The 18,842-nt window shown below is 38.5% G+C and overlaps 1 protein-coding gene across 5 annotated transcripts in view; it reads right to left on the bottom strand.

Annotated features, from left to right (window-relative positions):
- The window catches only part of CD47 (CD47 molecule), a 45,138-nt gene that overhangs the window by 13,396 nt on the left and 12,900 nt on the right, over window positions 1-18,842 (bottom strand). For all 5 annotated transcript variants that reach the window (XR_013998862.1, XM_081138217.1, XM_081138218.1 and 2 more), the window contains exons 2-3: window positions 17,686-18,036; window positions 11,750-11,839 (exon numbers count right to left, since the gene is read on the bottom strand). Coding sequence is in view for 4 of the 5 variants with exons in the window: in XM_081138217.1 (XP_080994343.1) it covers window positions 11,750-11,839; window positions 17,686-18,036 (441 nt within the window). In the remaining variant the exon portion in view is untranslated. The remainder of the gene's footprint in view (window positions 1-11,749; window positions 11,840-17,685; window positions 18,037-18,842) is intronic.

The following is an 18,842-nucleotide window of genomic DNA, read 5'->3' as shown; positions in this document are numbered from 1 at the left end:
CCCACCTGAAGTCCTGAGGGGAGGAAATGCTTAAATTGTTCAACTAAAATAATTTCATAAAAAATAAACTATACTCAATAGGACTCTTTATACAGATTACTGTCAGCTCTATTGTCAAATATCTGGTACCTTCCTGAAAGAACAATGTAATGGATATGCCTAAAAATACATATATTTTTAACTATATCTTCACCTTTTGGGTTTTGTTTTGGTTAATATTAGCATTAATGTTTTTACCAAGAAAGCTGTTAAAGGTAACCTAAAAGCAGACTGAGTAACAGAGAAACAGTGCATGATTGAAATTGTTTTGTTTTGTCCAGGTCATTAATCAAGGTCCCGAGGGGGAAATTTTTAAAAATGATATATTTAGCATTACATTTGCTTCCACTAAAGTGACAAACAGATCAAACAAAGTAAGGACAACAAATAACCCCCTAAATGACCACGCTAAAATCTATTTTTAAGGTATTATTACCCAGGGTTATATGATAACCTATGGTTAAGGTATTTGAGGTATGATACAGGCACGTGAAGACTTTTAAAAATCACCACCTACTCATACTTTAGATTGTAAACCTCAACTTTATTCTCTTTAGGGGGAGATGGAGAGCTAATCAATCATCAATCCTGAAGCTGAGTGACTGAAATCCACATTAATCAGGAAAGAATGAAAAACAATATGGCAAGTTCCCCAGGCTTTCATTGATCCATCCAGCCTGGGAACTCAGCCCTTGGTCACCAAGTCATGACTATGACTCAGTCATGTCCCTGCCTTCTACGAGGGCACAGATTTTCACAGATTCCCTATTTTCTAGACTCGAAAGGTCTACTGAGGATAAAATTCAGTGTATAGGTTACAAAAAGCACAGACATCGATAGGAAAATAAACTTTCTCTAGACAAATGTCAAGTTTTCCACTTAATTCATTGCATATTGTTATCTAAATAGAGCTTGAAAGTTCTACAAAAGGGTTATGAAACAGAAGCTGTTTCAAATGCGCCTCACAATTAATCTAACGTTCCACAGACACTCTTCCAGGTTTAACTGAATACATAAAAGAGCTGCTGAGATCAAGCAGCAAGAATTCACCTTTAGAGTATAGTAGAAGTGCATGCAAAAAGGCTGGCTTAATAAGAATTTGATTCTCATATTAAATTCAACTTCTTCAGGCTTAGAAGAGTTATAGGAGAAAAATAATGCCAACTATAGCAACAAAAATAAAACACCATAAAACACTCCGATTAACAGAGTTTTACCACAGAGTGACCTTTTCAAAACCTTTGCATATAGATACTGGAGGTAGCTTTAGTTTCTGTTGATTGGTTCAACTACTATTTCTTTTCAAAGCTACCTCCAACTCTTCCTTACATTAATCAACCATGTCTAACAAATGCATTAGTGAGATCTACTTAAGTAACCACAGGCAATGAAAAGTATCTATCTCCATGTTTTCTTTAGTGACTCTTTTTAAAAGAGTTTCTTTTGACTCATTTCCTTTGCCACAGTGGCCACATTTTAGCACATCCCACAGCAAGAGGGGAGAAGGCATTTTGTAGCCCAGCTGTCAGTTTTTGCAGTGTAGCTAAAGGGTTTAGAATCTGATATAGATGCTATAAAACTCAGTAATCACAAGGATCCTTTTTTGGTGATCTTTTTTTGGTCCTTTAATAGGTAGATTTATCCTTATTTATCAAATCTATAAAAATTTTAAATGTAAACAAAGACAATAAATTCAAGTAACTCCACAAACACTTAGCATTAAGATAAAGATAATTTAATGTGTTCTTAGCAGGCTCCTATCAAACCTCCCGGTATGATTTTCTGGCTTTTTGACAAGGCAATCTATATAATTTTAAAAATCTGCATGCTTTAAAAGATCGCCCTCAACTAAAAGTACTGAAATCAATACACAAAATAAAATATGAGAACTAACAGTATTTACACATTTACTTTTCAAGCACTGTTTCAGATTTATAACAAGATTTAGAGGGAGGTACAGAGCACCCCCCTATACTCCCTGCCCCCACACATGCATCACTACCCCATTATCAAAATCACTTACCAGAATGGTACAATTTTTACCGAGATGAACCTACACTGACACCTCATAATTACCCAAAGTCCATAGTTTGCCTTAGGTGTTGTACATTCCTTGGAAAAATGCAAAATGACATTTATCTGTCATCATGGTATCACGGCAGTGAAAATCCTCTGCGCTCTCCCTGAACCCACTCCTAGCAGGGACTGATCTTTTCATTGTTTCCACAGTTTTGACTTTTCCGGAATGTCTTGTAGTTGGAATCATACAGCATGTAGCCTTTTCAGATTGGATTCTTTCAGTTAGTAATATGCATTTCAGGCTTCTCTGTGTCTTTTCATGGCTTGATAGCTCATTTCTTTTAATCTGGATGTATCACAGTGCATTTAGCCACTCACTTGCTGAAAAACATCTTGGTTGCTTCCAAGTTTTGACAATCATGTTTAGGCTGCTATAAATATCCATGTGCAGGTTTCTATGTGGACATGTTTTCCACTCCATTTGGATCAATACCAAGGAGCACAATTGCTGGATCATCATATAAAAGAGTGTTTAATTTTGCAACAAGTTGCCACACTGTCTTCCAGAGTGGCTGTACCATGTGTGTTCCCACCAGCAGTTTTGTGAGAGGTTCCTGCTGCTCCATTGTCATCAGCATGTGGTGTTGTCAGCGTCTACATTTTTAAACAAAACTTATAACCTTAGTGCTACCTGACACAGGAATACCAAAAATTCTGGGAGACAGTATTACATTTTTGTCAAAAAATTAGGAATTCTAAAGTTTTCTAGCTAGCTACTTCTCAGCAGGAACTAGGTTGCTTCAGTCATTTGTTCTACAAATATTTGCTGTGTAGATACAACGTAGCAGGCCCTTTTATTAGTCCACCTCAACTAAATCCAGGTACGAGGAGATTGCTTTATTCAAGTATCGACTGAGCACCTACTATGTGCTGATCACGATTCCAGGTGCTGCCTCAAGACCCTTGGGTTCTAATGTATGAATGAGGGGGTATGTTTGGTAATGGATGGGGGTGAGTGCCGAGAAGTGTTAGTCCCAGATCTTCGTCCCCAGTTAAATAAAAGGTGTGGGTCTACTCTAACCTAAGAAAGTCCCTTTAAGTAATTTTTCAAATTCATGTGAATGAAGAAACGGCACGTCCCTCTAGTCACCTGAAGAAACAGCTAATAGTTAGAAACATACTCCAGTTGGGTTTTCCTGTCTCCTTGTCACCGATATAAAGCACATATAAGAGAATTCAGGTTGTGGTTGATGAAATCTAGTGCCATTAGCAGGTCAATTTGGAGATCAAGTAATATCTATCATCTTTATTTTCATGGTACTCCAAAGACAGAATTTGATAAGCCCATGTAGGCCCACACAGACCACAGTCTAGGGACAAAACCCAAAAATCCACGAATTGAAAGCCTACTCAAAGACATGACCTTTAGATACTCACTTACTAAGTGATTAGCGACTTGGTAATAATCCAAGGCAGTTAACCAGTGAGGTATAATGCTGATCGGATTAGCAATAAATCATAAAGGGTTGATGTGGCTGATTTTACTATCATAGTGCAATTTCCTGATAACTTTAGGAAAGTAATTTTAGGATATTTTTGGTATCTGTTGAGCTGAAAGTCAATATTGTCGTCAATGCAAAGTAAAGCCTGTATGATAACTTTAAAAATAAAATTACAATTTCAAATTTAAAAACTATTTAATTAAATTTAAAATACTATTTTAAAAATACTTAAAACACTCATAAAAAAGAAGAGAGGAGGAGGAAGGGCGGGGAGGAGATGAAGGTGTGAAACTGGTGCCGGGAAAAAGGAATATTAATGCCAATGACAAACTAGTTACTTGCCAGAAGGAAGGTAAAATTATTTCGTAATTAACTCCATACACTGTCCAGCTTGCTTCGATGACACAATTCTGTCAAAATAAATCATAACCAGAAATCACATTCTCGGTCTACAGGACCCAGGAATGAAAGAGCCCACGCTTTGCGCAGCCAATACTTTGAATATAAAAGGTTAAAGAACAGCTGCCCAACACACTAACTTCCTTTTCTTGGTTCCAAACGTCCCCTGATCTGTGGACGATGCCGTATCTTCAGAGCATGTACAGGAAATTGGGGTGTTTGAGTTTGGAAAAGGTCAAAAGAATAAGTACCTAATGTCTACGGGGAGAGTATACAGCTGAGCTACAGTTCTGTTCTGTTCCTCCTACAATAGAAGTGGTGCATAAAACATTATTTAATAACAGAATGTGATAACTATGAGGACAGGACCAAGAAGCAGCACTGGGAGTTCAGTATTATTTAATAGAATTCAGAGTAAACTTAATAACAAAATTCTATTAATAGAGGCCATCAAGCAGGTCACAGAATGATTCTTTGTAATAATATTTATGATGATGATATTTTACCTTCTTGGATAGAAATTTCCCAGAGCAGGTTAATGTACAGTATGTCCTCATTTCTTCAGAATGATTTTTCTAATCTACAACGACATTCCCTGTCCCACTACTTCTTTAAAATGTGCTTTCACGGCCTAATTACTTTCAATATTAAGCTAGTCCTCAAGACTGAACTCAAGGACTTTGCAGGATCTCAAGGCTGTTGAGACAGAGAATGTTTTCCCTTGAATTTCCCAACAATGATTTCTACAGGGACAGCTACTCAAATACCTCTGAGCAGTATCCAAAATCCTTGCAGAATAATTTTGTGCAGGAACTAGAAAGTGAGGGAATGAAATAAAAGATGACTAGATTGCACAAGTTTGGAATAAATCACAGCAGTCTTGGCTTTGCCCAGTTCTGACATGCATGAATTTCAGATACCACGATGCAGTTAAACCAAAAAAGTCCCCTAAAATCATAGTTCAAGCTTCACTACCACAATATAATAATTGAGTGACTGCATAAAGCGCAAACTCCACTGCCATCTGTTCAGTCCCCAAATCACTACCTAAATAACAGATATGCATCATGACCAGTGACCAATCCTGTCACTTCTTTCAAAGACCGTTGGGGACTGGTCACTACACATCTGCTATTCACCTCACGCACGGATGGCAAAGCATATGCTGTGCTGCCTCCTGTTTCCCAATGATAAACCACTGTGACATTTTACAATGGATAATCAAAAGAGGAAACTGGGCAATAAAGATGAAAGAGCAAAGAAATGAAAAGTGATAATGCTGAAAGTGAAATTCGAATAGAACATAAATGACATTATAGAAGAAAGAGCTGACTGTGGGGATGTCAACACTACTGCTATTCAAGGAACTCTAGATATGCAGCCAGGGAAACTTAGTAAATGTGAGCTTATTGGCATAACTTAGGACAGTGAGGAGGTTGTGACACAAAGAAGAAAGATATCCCATAAGAAGTGACTCTGGCAAAAAAACTTTGGGCACATGTCTGGTTTGTGGGCTCGATCCCCACTCGGGGGCGTGCAGGAGGCAGCCGATCAAGGACGACTCTCTCATCATTGATGTTTCTCTCTCTCTATCTCCCTCCCTCTCCATTCCTGTCTCTGAAATCAATAAAGCTATATTTAAAAAAAAAGAAAGGAACTCTTAAAGAGACAGTTCATGACACTGAAAATGCAAAGGATAAGATGCTGGGAGCTGATCGGAACTTAGAAGGAGTATGACCATTCACCGGAGCATAGAAACGATGCCTGCTCTGTATTCAAAGTTACACGACAGGACAAGCAATGTTAAAACTACTCTTGATAAAACACTTTCATTTTCAATGTTTGTAACGTTTTAATTTACCATGTACTAAATATTCATTTTATTATTTTTTTCATTTCCTAATGCAGTTATTACTGACAGCAAGAAAGCTTAAAATTTTTTGTTCAATTACAGTTGACATACAATATTATATTAGTTTCAGGTGTATAGGTAGTTTTTAATCTTTTTTTTTTTTTTAAATCACCTGAGGAGATTTTTTTCCCATTGCTTTTTCAAAGACAGTGGAAGAAAGAGGGGGGTGGGGGGGAGAGAGAGAGAGAGAGAGAAACGTCTATGTGAGACGGACACATCGATTGGTTGCCTCCCGCATGCACCCTGACTGGGGCCAGGGATCGAGCCCGCAACCAAGGTACGTGCCCTTGGTCGGAATCAAACCCAGGACCCTTCAGTCTGAGGGCCGACGCTCTAACTACTAAGTCAAATCAGCTAGGGCAAGTTTTTAATCTTTTGACAAACATTTTAGAGGTCATGGAGCAACAGAAATTTTTCATATTTGTTATCGATTTTTTCATATTTGTTATCATATTTGTTACAGAGTTTCAGCTCACAGGGTCATGCCTACGGTCTCGCAGGTCTGTGTAAAGCGAAGATGACTCGTATACAATAGAAGTTCCAAGAAGGGAAAAGTAAGCCTGGATATACCTATCTCAAAGAATTTCAAAGCGTTAGCCAGTTCTCAATGTGGAGGTGAACCTTAATCTTACAGGAACAAGAGGTCTAGATAAGCAGTGCTTGAAATCATTTCCCAATATCTCAATGGTCACAAGTACCTGTTATATTATCAAAGAATGAGGAAGAAAAACAGTGAAAACCAACAAGGACCTTAATTGTCAGTGGAATGGAAAACTATGAGTCAGAACAAAGTACCTGAAAGGCAGCACTGTTAGAGATTTGTTACTTTGGTTAAAGCTCAGTGTTTGATTCCAGTAATCGCCAAGTTGTTTGCTAAGCATAAGGCTCAGCTTACAAATTCACAAGTTAAAGCCAAAGGTGAAGGTATGTAGGAACACTTCCCTATAAGAGACCTTTGTCCTCAAAAGGTGGTCTAGGAATCACTGTATGAGAGCCCCTGGCTTGGCTTCAGGAGTTCAGGAGTCTCTTCAGGCTTCTTCCTCAAGGATCCATGGCCTCCTGAGATCAGTTCAAGATGCCATTCTGGTATAAAGATACCCTTTCTCCTCAAAGTGAAGGCATACACTGCTGACTCTGCTGAATGTTTAGCCTACAGAAGGCCCAGGGTTTATTTTGAACCACCCAAAGACTGACATGCAGGGTTAGAAAAACCACTGAAACCTCCTGTTGTCAAGTACAGACCATAAAGGGTCATCGGAAGAAGGCAAGGAGAACTAGAAATCGATATATAAAGTAAAAGTCATGAGGCACAGTTACTATTTATAGTTCAGGGGCTACAAGATACCACACTCTACAAAGTGTACAAGTTACAGTCAAGATGGCAGATAGGTAAACATAGTACTCACCTCCTTCCACAACCACATCAAAACTATAGAAACTAAAGTATAAAACAACCATTACTGAAAAATCTAGCCGAACGGAAGTCCTACAACTAAGGATATAAAGAAAAAGCCACTGGTAGAAGGGGCAGAGATGCAGAATGGGCTGGTCCCACACTCACACGTGGTGAATAAATGTCAAGAGGAGTGAGGTGTCCCAGCTCCACCAGGCCCCCAGCCCAGGGTCCCAGTGCCAGGAAGAGAAGTCCCCATAACTTCGGGCTGTGGAAACCAGCGGGGATTGTGACTGAGGGACACGAAGGGCTGCTGGAGTTCCAGGCGTTCATCTCAAAGAACCCATCCATGGACTTACTCATAGGTTCTGAACCCCAGCTCTGGGGCCAAAGCTTCAAAGACATGTCAGGGACGTATAGGGAGAAACTGAATTGTCTAGCTTTCGGGGCAAGGGCTGAAAGGCCAGCTTTCTCCAAGACAGAAGGGCTGGTAAAAACCCTTGTTCCTTTGCTGAGACCTCCTCTTACAGAGCCAGCAGCCCCGTATCTGAGTATCCACCAACCTGGCTCACACTGTTAGTCCCACCCTGAGACCCTGATTCCCTGAGACCCCCATCCCACTCAACTTGCATGCTCACCCAAGCCCTTTTCAGTGGCTTTTCCAAACAAACAACCTGTCTTGGCTCATGCTTCAAACTTTCCTAAACTCTCTCAATGATTCACAAACCCCAAACAAGCAGCACCTGGCCTCAGTGTGCCCCATCCTCTTGCTAAGTGGCCCCAGGCCTGGCACTAGTGGTAGCTGGCCTTGGTTCGCAGCTTGGCCTCTCCTGGGCACCTCCAACCCCAGCACAACTAACAACCATCACTTTGTAGCTCATGCCAGGTGGCCCTGGGAAGGGCACAGGCAAAAGCTGATCTCAGCCTGCACCTCCTGAGAGGCACCAGAGCCAGTGTACCTGGTGGCCAACTTCAGACTCTGGAGCACCACCAAACCACCTCCACCAAAGACACACTCAAGAGGCAGGTTCATTGGGTACCAGAGCCCTGCTGAAATGAGTGTTGCTCTATAGGATCCTCTGCTGTGGCTGCAGCCAGTCCTCATAGCCAGTTGGCCTGGGGGTAAATCCCTTCCAATGGCTTTCCAACAGCAATCAAGGCTCAACTACAACAGGAGGGTGCACACAGCCCACACAGGGGGCACACCTGGATGACTGGGCAGGCTGTGCCACTGGGCCCTACAAGACACCTACTACATAGGGCTACTCTACCAAGACTGGGAGACCTAGCAGATCTACCTAATACAAAGAAACAAACACAGGGAGGCTACCAAAATGAGGAAGAAAGAAACATGTCTCAAATGAAAGAACAGAACAAAACTCCACAAAAAAACTAAACAAAACAGAGACAAGCAATCTACCAGATGCAGAATTCAAAACACTGGTTATAAAGATGCTCAACCATTTCAGTGAGAACTTCAACAAAGAGATAGGAAACATAAAGAACCAATCAGAAATGAAGAATACAATAACTGAAATGAAGAATACGTTACAGGGAATTAACAGTAAAGTAGATGAAGCAGAGAATCAAATCAGGGATTTGGAAGACAAGGAGTAGAAAACACCCACTCAGAACAGCAAAAAGAAAAAAGAATCCAAAAAACGAAGACACTGTATGAAGCCTCTGGGACAATTTCAAGTGTACCAATATTAACATCATGGGGGTGACAGAAGGAGAAGAGAGAGAGCAAGAAATTGAAAACCTATTTGAAAAAATAATGAAAAAATTCCCTAACCTGGTGAAGGAAAGAGACATACAAGTCAAGATGAATAGTACTTTACACAGAGCCCATCACACAGCACAAGAACTCCACAAATGTTTACGGGCTATCTTTATAAACAACTTCAAATCTGAGTCTAGGCTGAGTGAATCAAATATATATGTGTCTTACACACACACGCACACCCCCCCCCCACAGCTATTTGTTCTAAGATGAGCCTAAATAAAATATTGCCACCAAAGTATTTAGGTTATAAGCACATTCCTTAAAATATGACCAGTAGAATAAATATAAAAAAGAACATTCACTTCATCAAAACAAACATGAAAATTAAAACAGGAAGTCTTTTCATCCATCAAATTAGCAAAGATTTTAGAATTATAATGGTGTCAGGATTGTGAGTGAAAGGCAGGTATTCTCATCTGTAGTAGTTGTTGATACAACATTTCTGGGAAACACTTGGGAGTATGTATCAAAAGTCTTAAAATATCTCTGTCATTTACAGTCTTACATATCTTTAGCAAAGTTACTTTCCTAGTATCAAAAAAACAACAGCCTGGAAACATCCTTAATATCCATCAAGATGAGAGTTAAGTAAATTATAGTGTATCATGAAAGCAGAACACAGGCAGCTATAAAAAGATTTCTGAAAACATGGCAGGGGGAGGGATCAGGATGTACAGGTATATAAGCTTTATGAGTCTATTTACAGTTTTTCTTTAAGAGAGGTAACAAAAATACATAGGAAAAATAAAAGGAACCAGAAAATTCACTAGACTAAACCAACAGTTTATTTCTAGGTTGTGGGATTCTAGATTTTTTTTCTCTCTCTATAACTTCCTATATTGTATAAGGTACTCTACAGTGATATGTATTACTTTTTTAAGTCAGAAAAAAAAATTGTAAATCTTACTTTGTCAAAATATGGCTGACAGGAACAGCCTCATTCCTGGTTCAGTCCACTAAAAATAATGTTGCTAATGAGAATGCCATGATCATCAATCTGCAGTCAATCCAAATGCAACAAATCACACTCTGAAATAATTTCATGATCTTAAAAAAAGGCAATTTCCTACCTAAATTATATGACTTAGGCCCTAACGCCTGGGTGTGCCACTAGGGTTCAAAGCCTTCCCAAATATCAGTGAAGACTGATGAGGTCTTGGTGCTATGCCAGTCTCCTGCTTGATAAAAGGCTTCTCAAAATTCTAAGAAAAATTTCCGTAGGAATTCTAGACACCGTTTTGAAAGTGAGAGTTGTGAAATGCCTTGACAGTTGTCACTGTTAGCCCTTTCCTTCCCCTTTTTGGCTTTTCAAACAAAAATTGAGAACGGCTTTGAAATCACAAAGCATTTCCAGAGAGCCATCCATAGAGAAAAGCCCTTAATATATATATCCAGTCATCTCTCTTTCCATTTTTATATAATCAGTTTAGATACATATGCCTTACACTTCCGAGTAAAAGTAAAATTTATGAAACATATGACAGGCCAATCCTCTATAATATTTTACTAATTTTCATTTTTTTTAAAGGTTGCCGAATGAAATAAATAAATGAAATCAGCATTATTTACTCCTTGCCTTGCATAAATGTTAACTGGCCTTCAATGACTGACTATTTCAGTGCACTATGGGGGGTAATACCTAAATCTTACATGTTAAAAGTTTAAAAGTTTAGACCAGCAGCTTAAAACTTCACTAATTTAGTAAATTTCCTTTACCAAATCGATGTGGAAATACAGCTGACCTTTAAATAACACAGGGGTTCAGAAAGCTGATACCCCCACCCCACGTAATCAAAAATCCACATATGACTTTAAACTCCCCAAAACTTAACCACTAATAGCCTACTGTTGATGAGAAGCCTTACCTATAAAATGAACACATATTTTGTATGTTACATGTATTATAGACTGTTTTCTTACAACAAAGTAAGCTAGAATACAAAAAATGTTATTAAGAAAGCCATAAGGAATGCATGTACAGTATTTCCTGAAAAAAAAAATCCATACACGATAAATGGACCCGCACAGTCTAACCCTGTGCTGTTTAGGGTCAACTGTAAGGTTGAGTATAGTCATTAACCAGAATGCACAGCTTTCTTACTTAGCAGTAACAATTCTACATTGTTGATGCTACATCTGATGGAGCACCAAGATCTGCCCTGAGAAGTCTGGTCACAAAGTTATCACAGCAAAACATGATCAAAGCACACAAGCCTCCTCTGGCTGCCTCCTGAGAGGCTGTAGACTTGCACAGTGAGGATGGTGAACACAGCTTTCCAAGGATGAACACATGTATACAGAGATGTTCAAACTGGGAAAATAAAGGAAGGGAAGTCCCAGCACTCAGAAGTGCAAAATCCTATCTGAACACTGTCATGTAGGCTGTGACCATCTTCTCACCAAAAAGAATGTGTGTAAATGTTCTGTGAACATGAACATCAGCATGAGTTTTAGGTATGTTGTTATTAGGAGTTCCATTATTCATCCTTTTAAAAAAAATACTCCTTAGAAACTGCAGCAAATTACGGGGACTTCATAATATACACTTCGTGGAGAATATTAATATTAAGACTGTATCTTATTTATAACATTATCACACTTCCTGATAACAATTTAAATAGAATGTTTCACTAATATTGCCTCCTGGAAATAACAATTGCATCACTAAGACATAAAAGAAAATAGAATTAAGTACTTACTCACTATACCAAACTGTCCCCAGAACAGAAGTACAGCCAACATTGGGAAAATGACAATAAGGATATTTTCATTTGGAGAAAACCATGAAACTGGGAAGAAAAAAACACACACAAAAATCACAATTAATATTTACTATAATAACTTTCAGTCCTGCCAATGAATGGTCAACAATATATTTTATTATGGAGATGGAAAATAAAAATAATTAAAACTGTGGCCTTAATCAATATATAAATAATTACATATAACTTACTTATATAACAAATATTTATGAAACAAAAAAACTAGTTATTTGTTTTCCATCACATTCTCCATAGCCTGTGATTTATGGAAGGAGGTATATATGCCCAGGAGCTGAGAACAAGGCTTCACAGCCACACTCCCTGGGTTTGAAACTCAATTCTAACAATCTTTGTGACCTTGGACAGTCTAACACCTCTCTATTCTTCCATTGTTACACCCTTACGAGTACCTACACCTTGAAGGACTGTTGTGACTGTTAACAAAGTCTAGGAATGGAAAAGGCGTAAAACAAAGCTTGGCACTTGAAGTGCTCGGTAATCATTAACTACAATTATTATCAAGTGCTCCTGTCTCTGGTGAATACCGGCAAGTGTAACGTGCCAAGAATTTACCTTAAAGCAAGAGTTAATTTCCTGTAAAGACTGACTCAGGGGAGAAGTGAGAATGGTGTACCCTCCCCTTACTGTGTCTTAAGACCAAGACAGATGGGAGCTCCAGCTTTGGAAGGGAAGATGTATTAGCAAATAATTAAGCTAAAAAATGACTGCTTCCATAAAAAGTAACATGAGAAGCTTTAGGTAGTAAGGAAGCTCCTATTAAGTGGGTCACTTGTTACTTAAACAGTGAAAATGCTGCCACCCATTCTACAGAAAGGAAGTTGTGATATTAAGACTTCAAATGAAATTTGTCGAGAATTTTTAAAAATTAAGTCTAATTGCATCTGATCAACGCTTAAGACCTTATTTTTATCTATGAGATTCCTCCTGTAACAATAAAGCCAAATAAATGCACTGAAAGCATTTCAGAGTTTGTCTGTATGCGAGGACTAGCGGGGTGAGGAACACTTTGGAATCCTGCACAAGGCAAGCAGTGGTGTGGCTCTGAAATCAACCTTTCCAAGTCCTCCACTGTATCAGCATGTGAGGAACCCTGTGGGCTTTCAAACCATAATGCTAGCCACGCATTGCTTGTGTTAAGCTTATAATGTTAAAGTCTGGTAAATGTTGCATTATTTGTTTTGTTTTGTTTTGTTTTGTTTTACCAATTGAAGGCCAAACCCTCCACCAGCAAAAAGATTACAATTTGCTTTACTGCAATATTTGTTTTATTGTGGTGGTCTGGAACCAAACCCACAATGTCTTTGAGGTAAGCCTGTACATGGTAAGCCTCCACAAACACAGGGAACATAGTTTCCACAAAAGAAGATCGCAATAAAATTTACACTAAAATTCAAGCCGAATTTTTGCTTGATGTTTAAGGATTGTGATGGCGATAGCCTGTTATTTGATCAAATCCAGAATTCTAAGGTGGTTCCCCGAATCCCTGGCCCCTACAGTCAGCCTTTTATAATTTCTTCCCCTTGGAGGAGAGGTGGGACTGTGAATAGGATGAATTTCATTTCTGTGATTATTGTGTCATATGGCAAAAGGGATTTTGCTGATGTAATTTAGGTCTTCAATCAGCTGACTTTAAGAAAAGGGACTGTCCTTGGGAGAGGGCTGACCTAATCAAGTGAGCCCTTAAAAGGGTCTGTGCTCAAGAAATCCTATGTGAGAGGGGTTCAACAAGAGAACCGTTTTCCTTGCTGGTTTTAAGTATGGAAGAGTCTGTGCGGCAAGGAATAGAGGCAACCTCTAGGATCTGAGAAAAGCTCTTAGCAGACATCCAGCATAGAACAGGGACCTCAGTCCTACAACCACAAGGAACTGAATTCTGCCACAATCAGGTGAGCTTGGAACAGGACTCCAAACTCCATATGAGAATACAGCTTGGTCAACACCTTGATTTTACAACCCAGTCATGCCATGACCAAAATTGTGACCAACAAACCTGTAAGCTAATAAACGGGTGTTGTTTGAATCTATGATACTTGTGGTTATTTGTTATATGGCACTAGAAAACTAATACAAGAATCTTGCAATGCCTTCATGTCAACATTATGAACATAATGTATATTATGTTGACAATGATGGGAGCAACAACTTTGCTGAACTTGAACTGACCTTTTAAAACAAAATCCTAATAGCTTACTCAGAAAAATGTAAAATCTTAAGCTTCCAAGTTTTTGTATAATTAATAATATAAATATAGAATTAATAACATTTTATAACTGTTATTTACATTTAGCATCTGGCTGTTTATAAGGTGTTTTAACAGAAACTATATACCATGGGGATAAAAAGAAAACACTGGGTTTTGAAGACAGATCTAGACTTAAATCCTGGCTATGGCTCTTACTTTGAACAAGTACCCTAAATCTCTCTTCTGTTAAGTGGTAAGACCTATATCTATCTCCTAGAGTTCCTGAGCTCATAGGACTCAATATAAAGTATCTGGCACATGCTCAAATAAATGTTGTTATTTTACTGCTCTTATGTGTACTGTTATCACTTCATTGAAAGCAGGGATCAATGTCTTAGTCACCACTAAATCCAAAGTACCTAATACAGTGCCTAGCACATAGTAGACCCTCAATAAATCTTTTTAAAGTAAGAGAGAGATTACATATTTACATCTCAAACAATCCTGTGATGATGATGGTATCCTCATTTCACAGATAAAAACTGAGGGCCAGATAGGTTGAGTTTCTTATCTAAGTTTTCTTAAATTAAAAAATTGTGAAGTACAGAAAAAAGCTTTCTAAATTCAAGTTCTGTGCCCCTTCCATAGTATTATAGTCTACACAGGCACCAGAGGGATATAAAACTATATCTCAGTGATAATTTTTCCACATATTCAGTCCTTGTGCTCCTCAAAAGGGAACAAAGAATGGCCACCATTAATCCACATCCTACCAAGTGGAATTCTCTATTAAGTAATTTCTAGTCCTCATATGCCTATATCTGCAAAAAAAAAAAAAAAGCACAGCATAGTAAAAATGGGATAGTCTGGCAGTTTCTTTTAAAACTAAGCCTATACTACATACAACCCAGTAATCGTACTTCTGAGCATTTATCCAGAGAAATGAAGACTTTGTCCACATAAAAACCTGCACACGATTGTCTGTAGCAGTTTCATTTGCAACAGCCAAAAACAACTGGAAACAGCCAAGATGCCCTATAGTAGGTGGATGGTTCAACAGCGATACCCCCAGACCATGGACTGTTACTCAGTGGGAGAGAGGTAGGGCAGGGGAGAAGTATTGACACATGATGCTGCAGCATGGATAGATCTCAAGGGCATTGTGCTGAGTGGGGGGAAAAAAAGTCAATCTCAAAAGGTTAGATACTTTTACATAACATTTTTGAAATGACAAAAGTATCGACATGGAGAACAAATTGTGCTTGCCAGGTTAGGGAGAGTAAGGGGGGATGACTATAAAGGGGTTGCATGGGGGAGATATTTGTGTTAATGAAATAGTTCTATATCCTGATTTTGGTGGTGATTACATAAATGTACACATGTGATAAAAAAACAAAGAAATATATACACATTGTACCATTGTGAACTGGCTGGTTTTGACATTGAACTACTGTTACATAAAATGTAATCACTGGGGGGAGCTGCACTGGGTAAGAAAAGCACCTCTCTGTCCTATCTTTGAAACTCCCTATGATTCTATAATTATTTCAAAAAAATAAAAATGGGTGCAAAGACGAATGTCTAACTCTGGTAGATTTTTCTACATTCTCTACAACAAAATACCACCTTCTCATTTTAATGGCCTCAAAAAGTAAGCATAGCTCATTTTTGGGGGGGTACTTTGATAACAAAGATAAAACAATCACACATAAAATTATCGACTTTGGCCCTGGCCAGTGTTCTCAGTGGTTACAGCATCATTCAGTGCACCAGACGGTCACAGGTTCAATTCTCGGTCGAGGGCATGTACCTAGATTGCAGGTTCGATCCCGGGCCCCCGGTCAGGGACCTGTGGGAGGCCGCCAATTAATGTGTCTCTGTCATATCAGTGTTTCTCCTTTCTCTCTCTCTCCTCCCCCCCCTTCTTTCCTTCCATTCTCTCTAAGAAATCAATGGAAGAAGTATCCTCGAGTGAGGATTTACCAAAAAAAATTGTATACTTGGTATTTATCCCAGATACTGGCATTCCTTTCCCATCCATCTTCATTCCATCTTCTGGCCTTTCAAGCCTCTTGAGTGTACCATTTTCCCTCTCAGTGACCTACACTATACTCCAAAATTACTATTCCCCCATGTCTTTTTCTTCTTCATTTCCATGGAACTGTACATTCCCTCAGAAAAATTTCAACTGGGTATTAGGTTATCTCATTCTAGTCACTCACAGTGCATGTGACTGAATGATTAGACCCCTGCTGAAACGTATACTTCAAAAAAAAGCTCAGGGGCCCAATTTAATATCAAATTAATGAAATTCACAATGTAGGAGAGATTTTTCAGCAGAAATGCCTTCCATGTTCTGCTGGGCTGCTCTAAGCCATCTCCTGTCCATGCTGCACTGCCCTGACACTCTTCTGCTAACATCCCAGCTTCAACACCCCGATACCTCACTGGATAAAATGAACAGCCCAGGAAGACAACTAACATTTGCAAAGTACTTTGGTTTACAAAGGACTTGTACACAAAGGATCTCATTTGGTGCTCATTCGACTGCAGAATACATAAAAGCAGGAATCTATTTTCATCCCCACTTTAGAGATGAGGTAACTCGGACTCACTGAAGTGACTTCTCAAGTTCAATAGAGGAAAAGTTAAGTTGCAGAATAGGGAATATACTCAGATCTCCTGATTCCTAACCCTAAGCAATGTCAAAATATTCCATCAAACTAAACACCCATTCCCAATCTGGTAATAGACATTTTATAACCAAAAAAAAAAATTATAAACTTTGTCTAGGGAACACTAGAAGAATTGGAGGCAAAGAGTTGATTCAACTGAACTGATTCCTGATTCCATCTAAAGCAGAGGTTCTCAAAGGCTTGTCTAATCCTGCGATCAGTAATATGTCTAGTGGTTCTAAATAGAGCTTTCAAAAGAGAAAGTCAGCATGCACCTGTATGTGGTTAAAGCAATCAGCTGGCACAGCAAGGAACAGAAAAGAAAGCAGACTGTTTACTTCAGCTAACTTGACTGTTTTATGCAACTCACCAGCCCAAGTTTGTGAAGAAAGGGCAGAATCAGGGTGCTATAACCAAGGCTGAATTCAAATTAATTAAATTGGATCCCTAGCTCTCCCCCATCTTGGCCAAGAAAAAGAACAGTATAGCAAGACTAAGCACAGGACACCTCAAGGAAACATCACTAGAACCTGATTTTTAATCTCTTGACTCTCCTTCTAATCTTACCACCTGGAGCATGGCTGAGCTTGTCAGCCCTTGACCAAAGTGTAGGTAATATATATATATTTTTTTAAAGCTACATAACTGGAAGGAGCATGGAAAATTAATCACATGAAAGAAAGTACTTTTGATAGCAGCAAGCAGAAATGCAGAATAGATGACCCCAGGACCCCTCACTCATCCCAAAAGACTAGTTATCAGACCAAAAGTTTGAGAACCACACAATACACAAGTAACAAACTACAAAAGAGTTGTATTATGAAAAGGAGAAGAGCAAATAAAACTCATGGTCTCAAAGCTGCTAAACATTACATAATCATTTATTATTAAGAGCCTACTTTTTGATTCAAAGGAGTTCCTAGCCCCATTGTGCCCCATTTCTAATAAGATTAGGTTGCTGCAGGACAAAAAAGGGAATTCCATAGAATTCTTACCAACACGATATTTTAGTTCTATGGTGGTATCGCCTTCTCTGCTTAATTCTGTTACTTCACACGTGTAGTTTCCTGGGATAGCCTCCTTCGGATCCAACTTCAATGAGGCAATGCCATTTAGTAGTGCTTCTGGTACGATTTCTGCACTCGAAAAGTTGGTGTTGGTGTGGGTGATAATATTTGTCTCTCCTTCATAGACGAAAAATTGTTTTCCTCCATATTTCCACTTTACAAACATTTCTTTAAGGCTTAATGCCCCCACATTAATAACAACGCATGGGATGACCACAGTTGTATTGCAGTTGGTGTATTCTACAGATTTAGTTATATTAAATATGAGCTGAGCTGAACCTGGAAAAGAAAAAAGTTTCATTTTATTATAGAATTCTATACCATAAGATCTTAGGTATGTTACAAATCCTTAAGATAAAAGAGCAATGTTTCAATTATTTACTTAAGCAGTCAGCTACAGAGAGAACACAGGCAAGGTGAAAAAGAGAAACAAATTATTTTAATATTAACATACGCAGATGGTAGATACCACTGTAACTTTTCCTTATTCATTTTCAGTAATACAAAGTATACATTACCATGGCCGTGGGAATAAATTCAGCAACCTGTGTTGGAACATGCAGGTATAGTATCTGGCTTCAGAAGCTCTGAAGTAATCATTATTGCTCATTGATGTATGTAGAAGAATACTGTCCTTACCATGGGAAAGTTTTGAACAGAAAATCAAACCAAATATTATATTCAGTCTCAACTTCGATATACTTCCTCTAAATAGAACTTGCTAAACCGATATGTTTATCTTTATGTTGCATTTCCAAGAAATGTGGTGAGCTACAGTGTACTTTAATATAAAAAGTAAATCCAATGAATCACATCACATCTTTTCTCTAAGATGGAAAGTCTTAGAATACTAAGGAGAAAAAATATTCTCTGTGGCTATTTCCCCATTGCAAAATACAGACAGCAATAGACATTTTGTATGCAAATATTATAAAGAATTATATACAATTGAAAGGCATTTTCTCTACTTCCACATTCCATTGAAGCTATAGAACAATTTCCAAATGTATATTACAGGTATTCCTTCCTCCTAGAAACCATAAATCACTCAAAGTAAAGCTAAGAAACAAGTTGAAACCAAGAAC

Source organism: Miniopterus schreibersii (genome assembly GCF_964146895.1).
Source record: "Miniopterus schreibersii genome assembly, chromosome: 5".
In the NCBI taxonomy this organism is placed as follows: Eukaryota; Metazoa; Chordata; class Mammalia; order Chiroptera; family Miniopteridae; genus Miniopterus; species Miniopterus schreibersii.
This window is presented reverse-complemented; position numbering and strand designations above follow the sequence as displayed.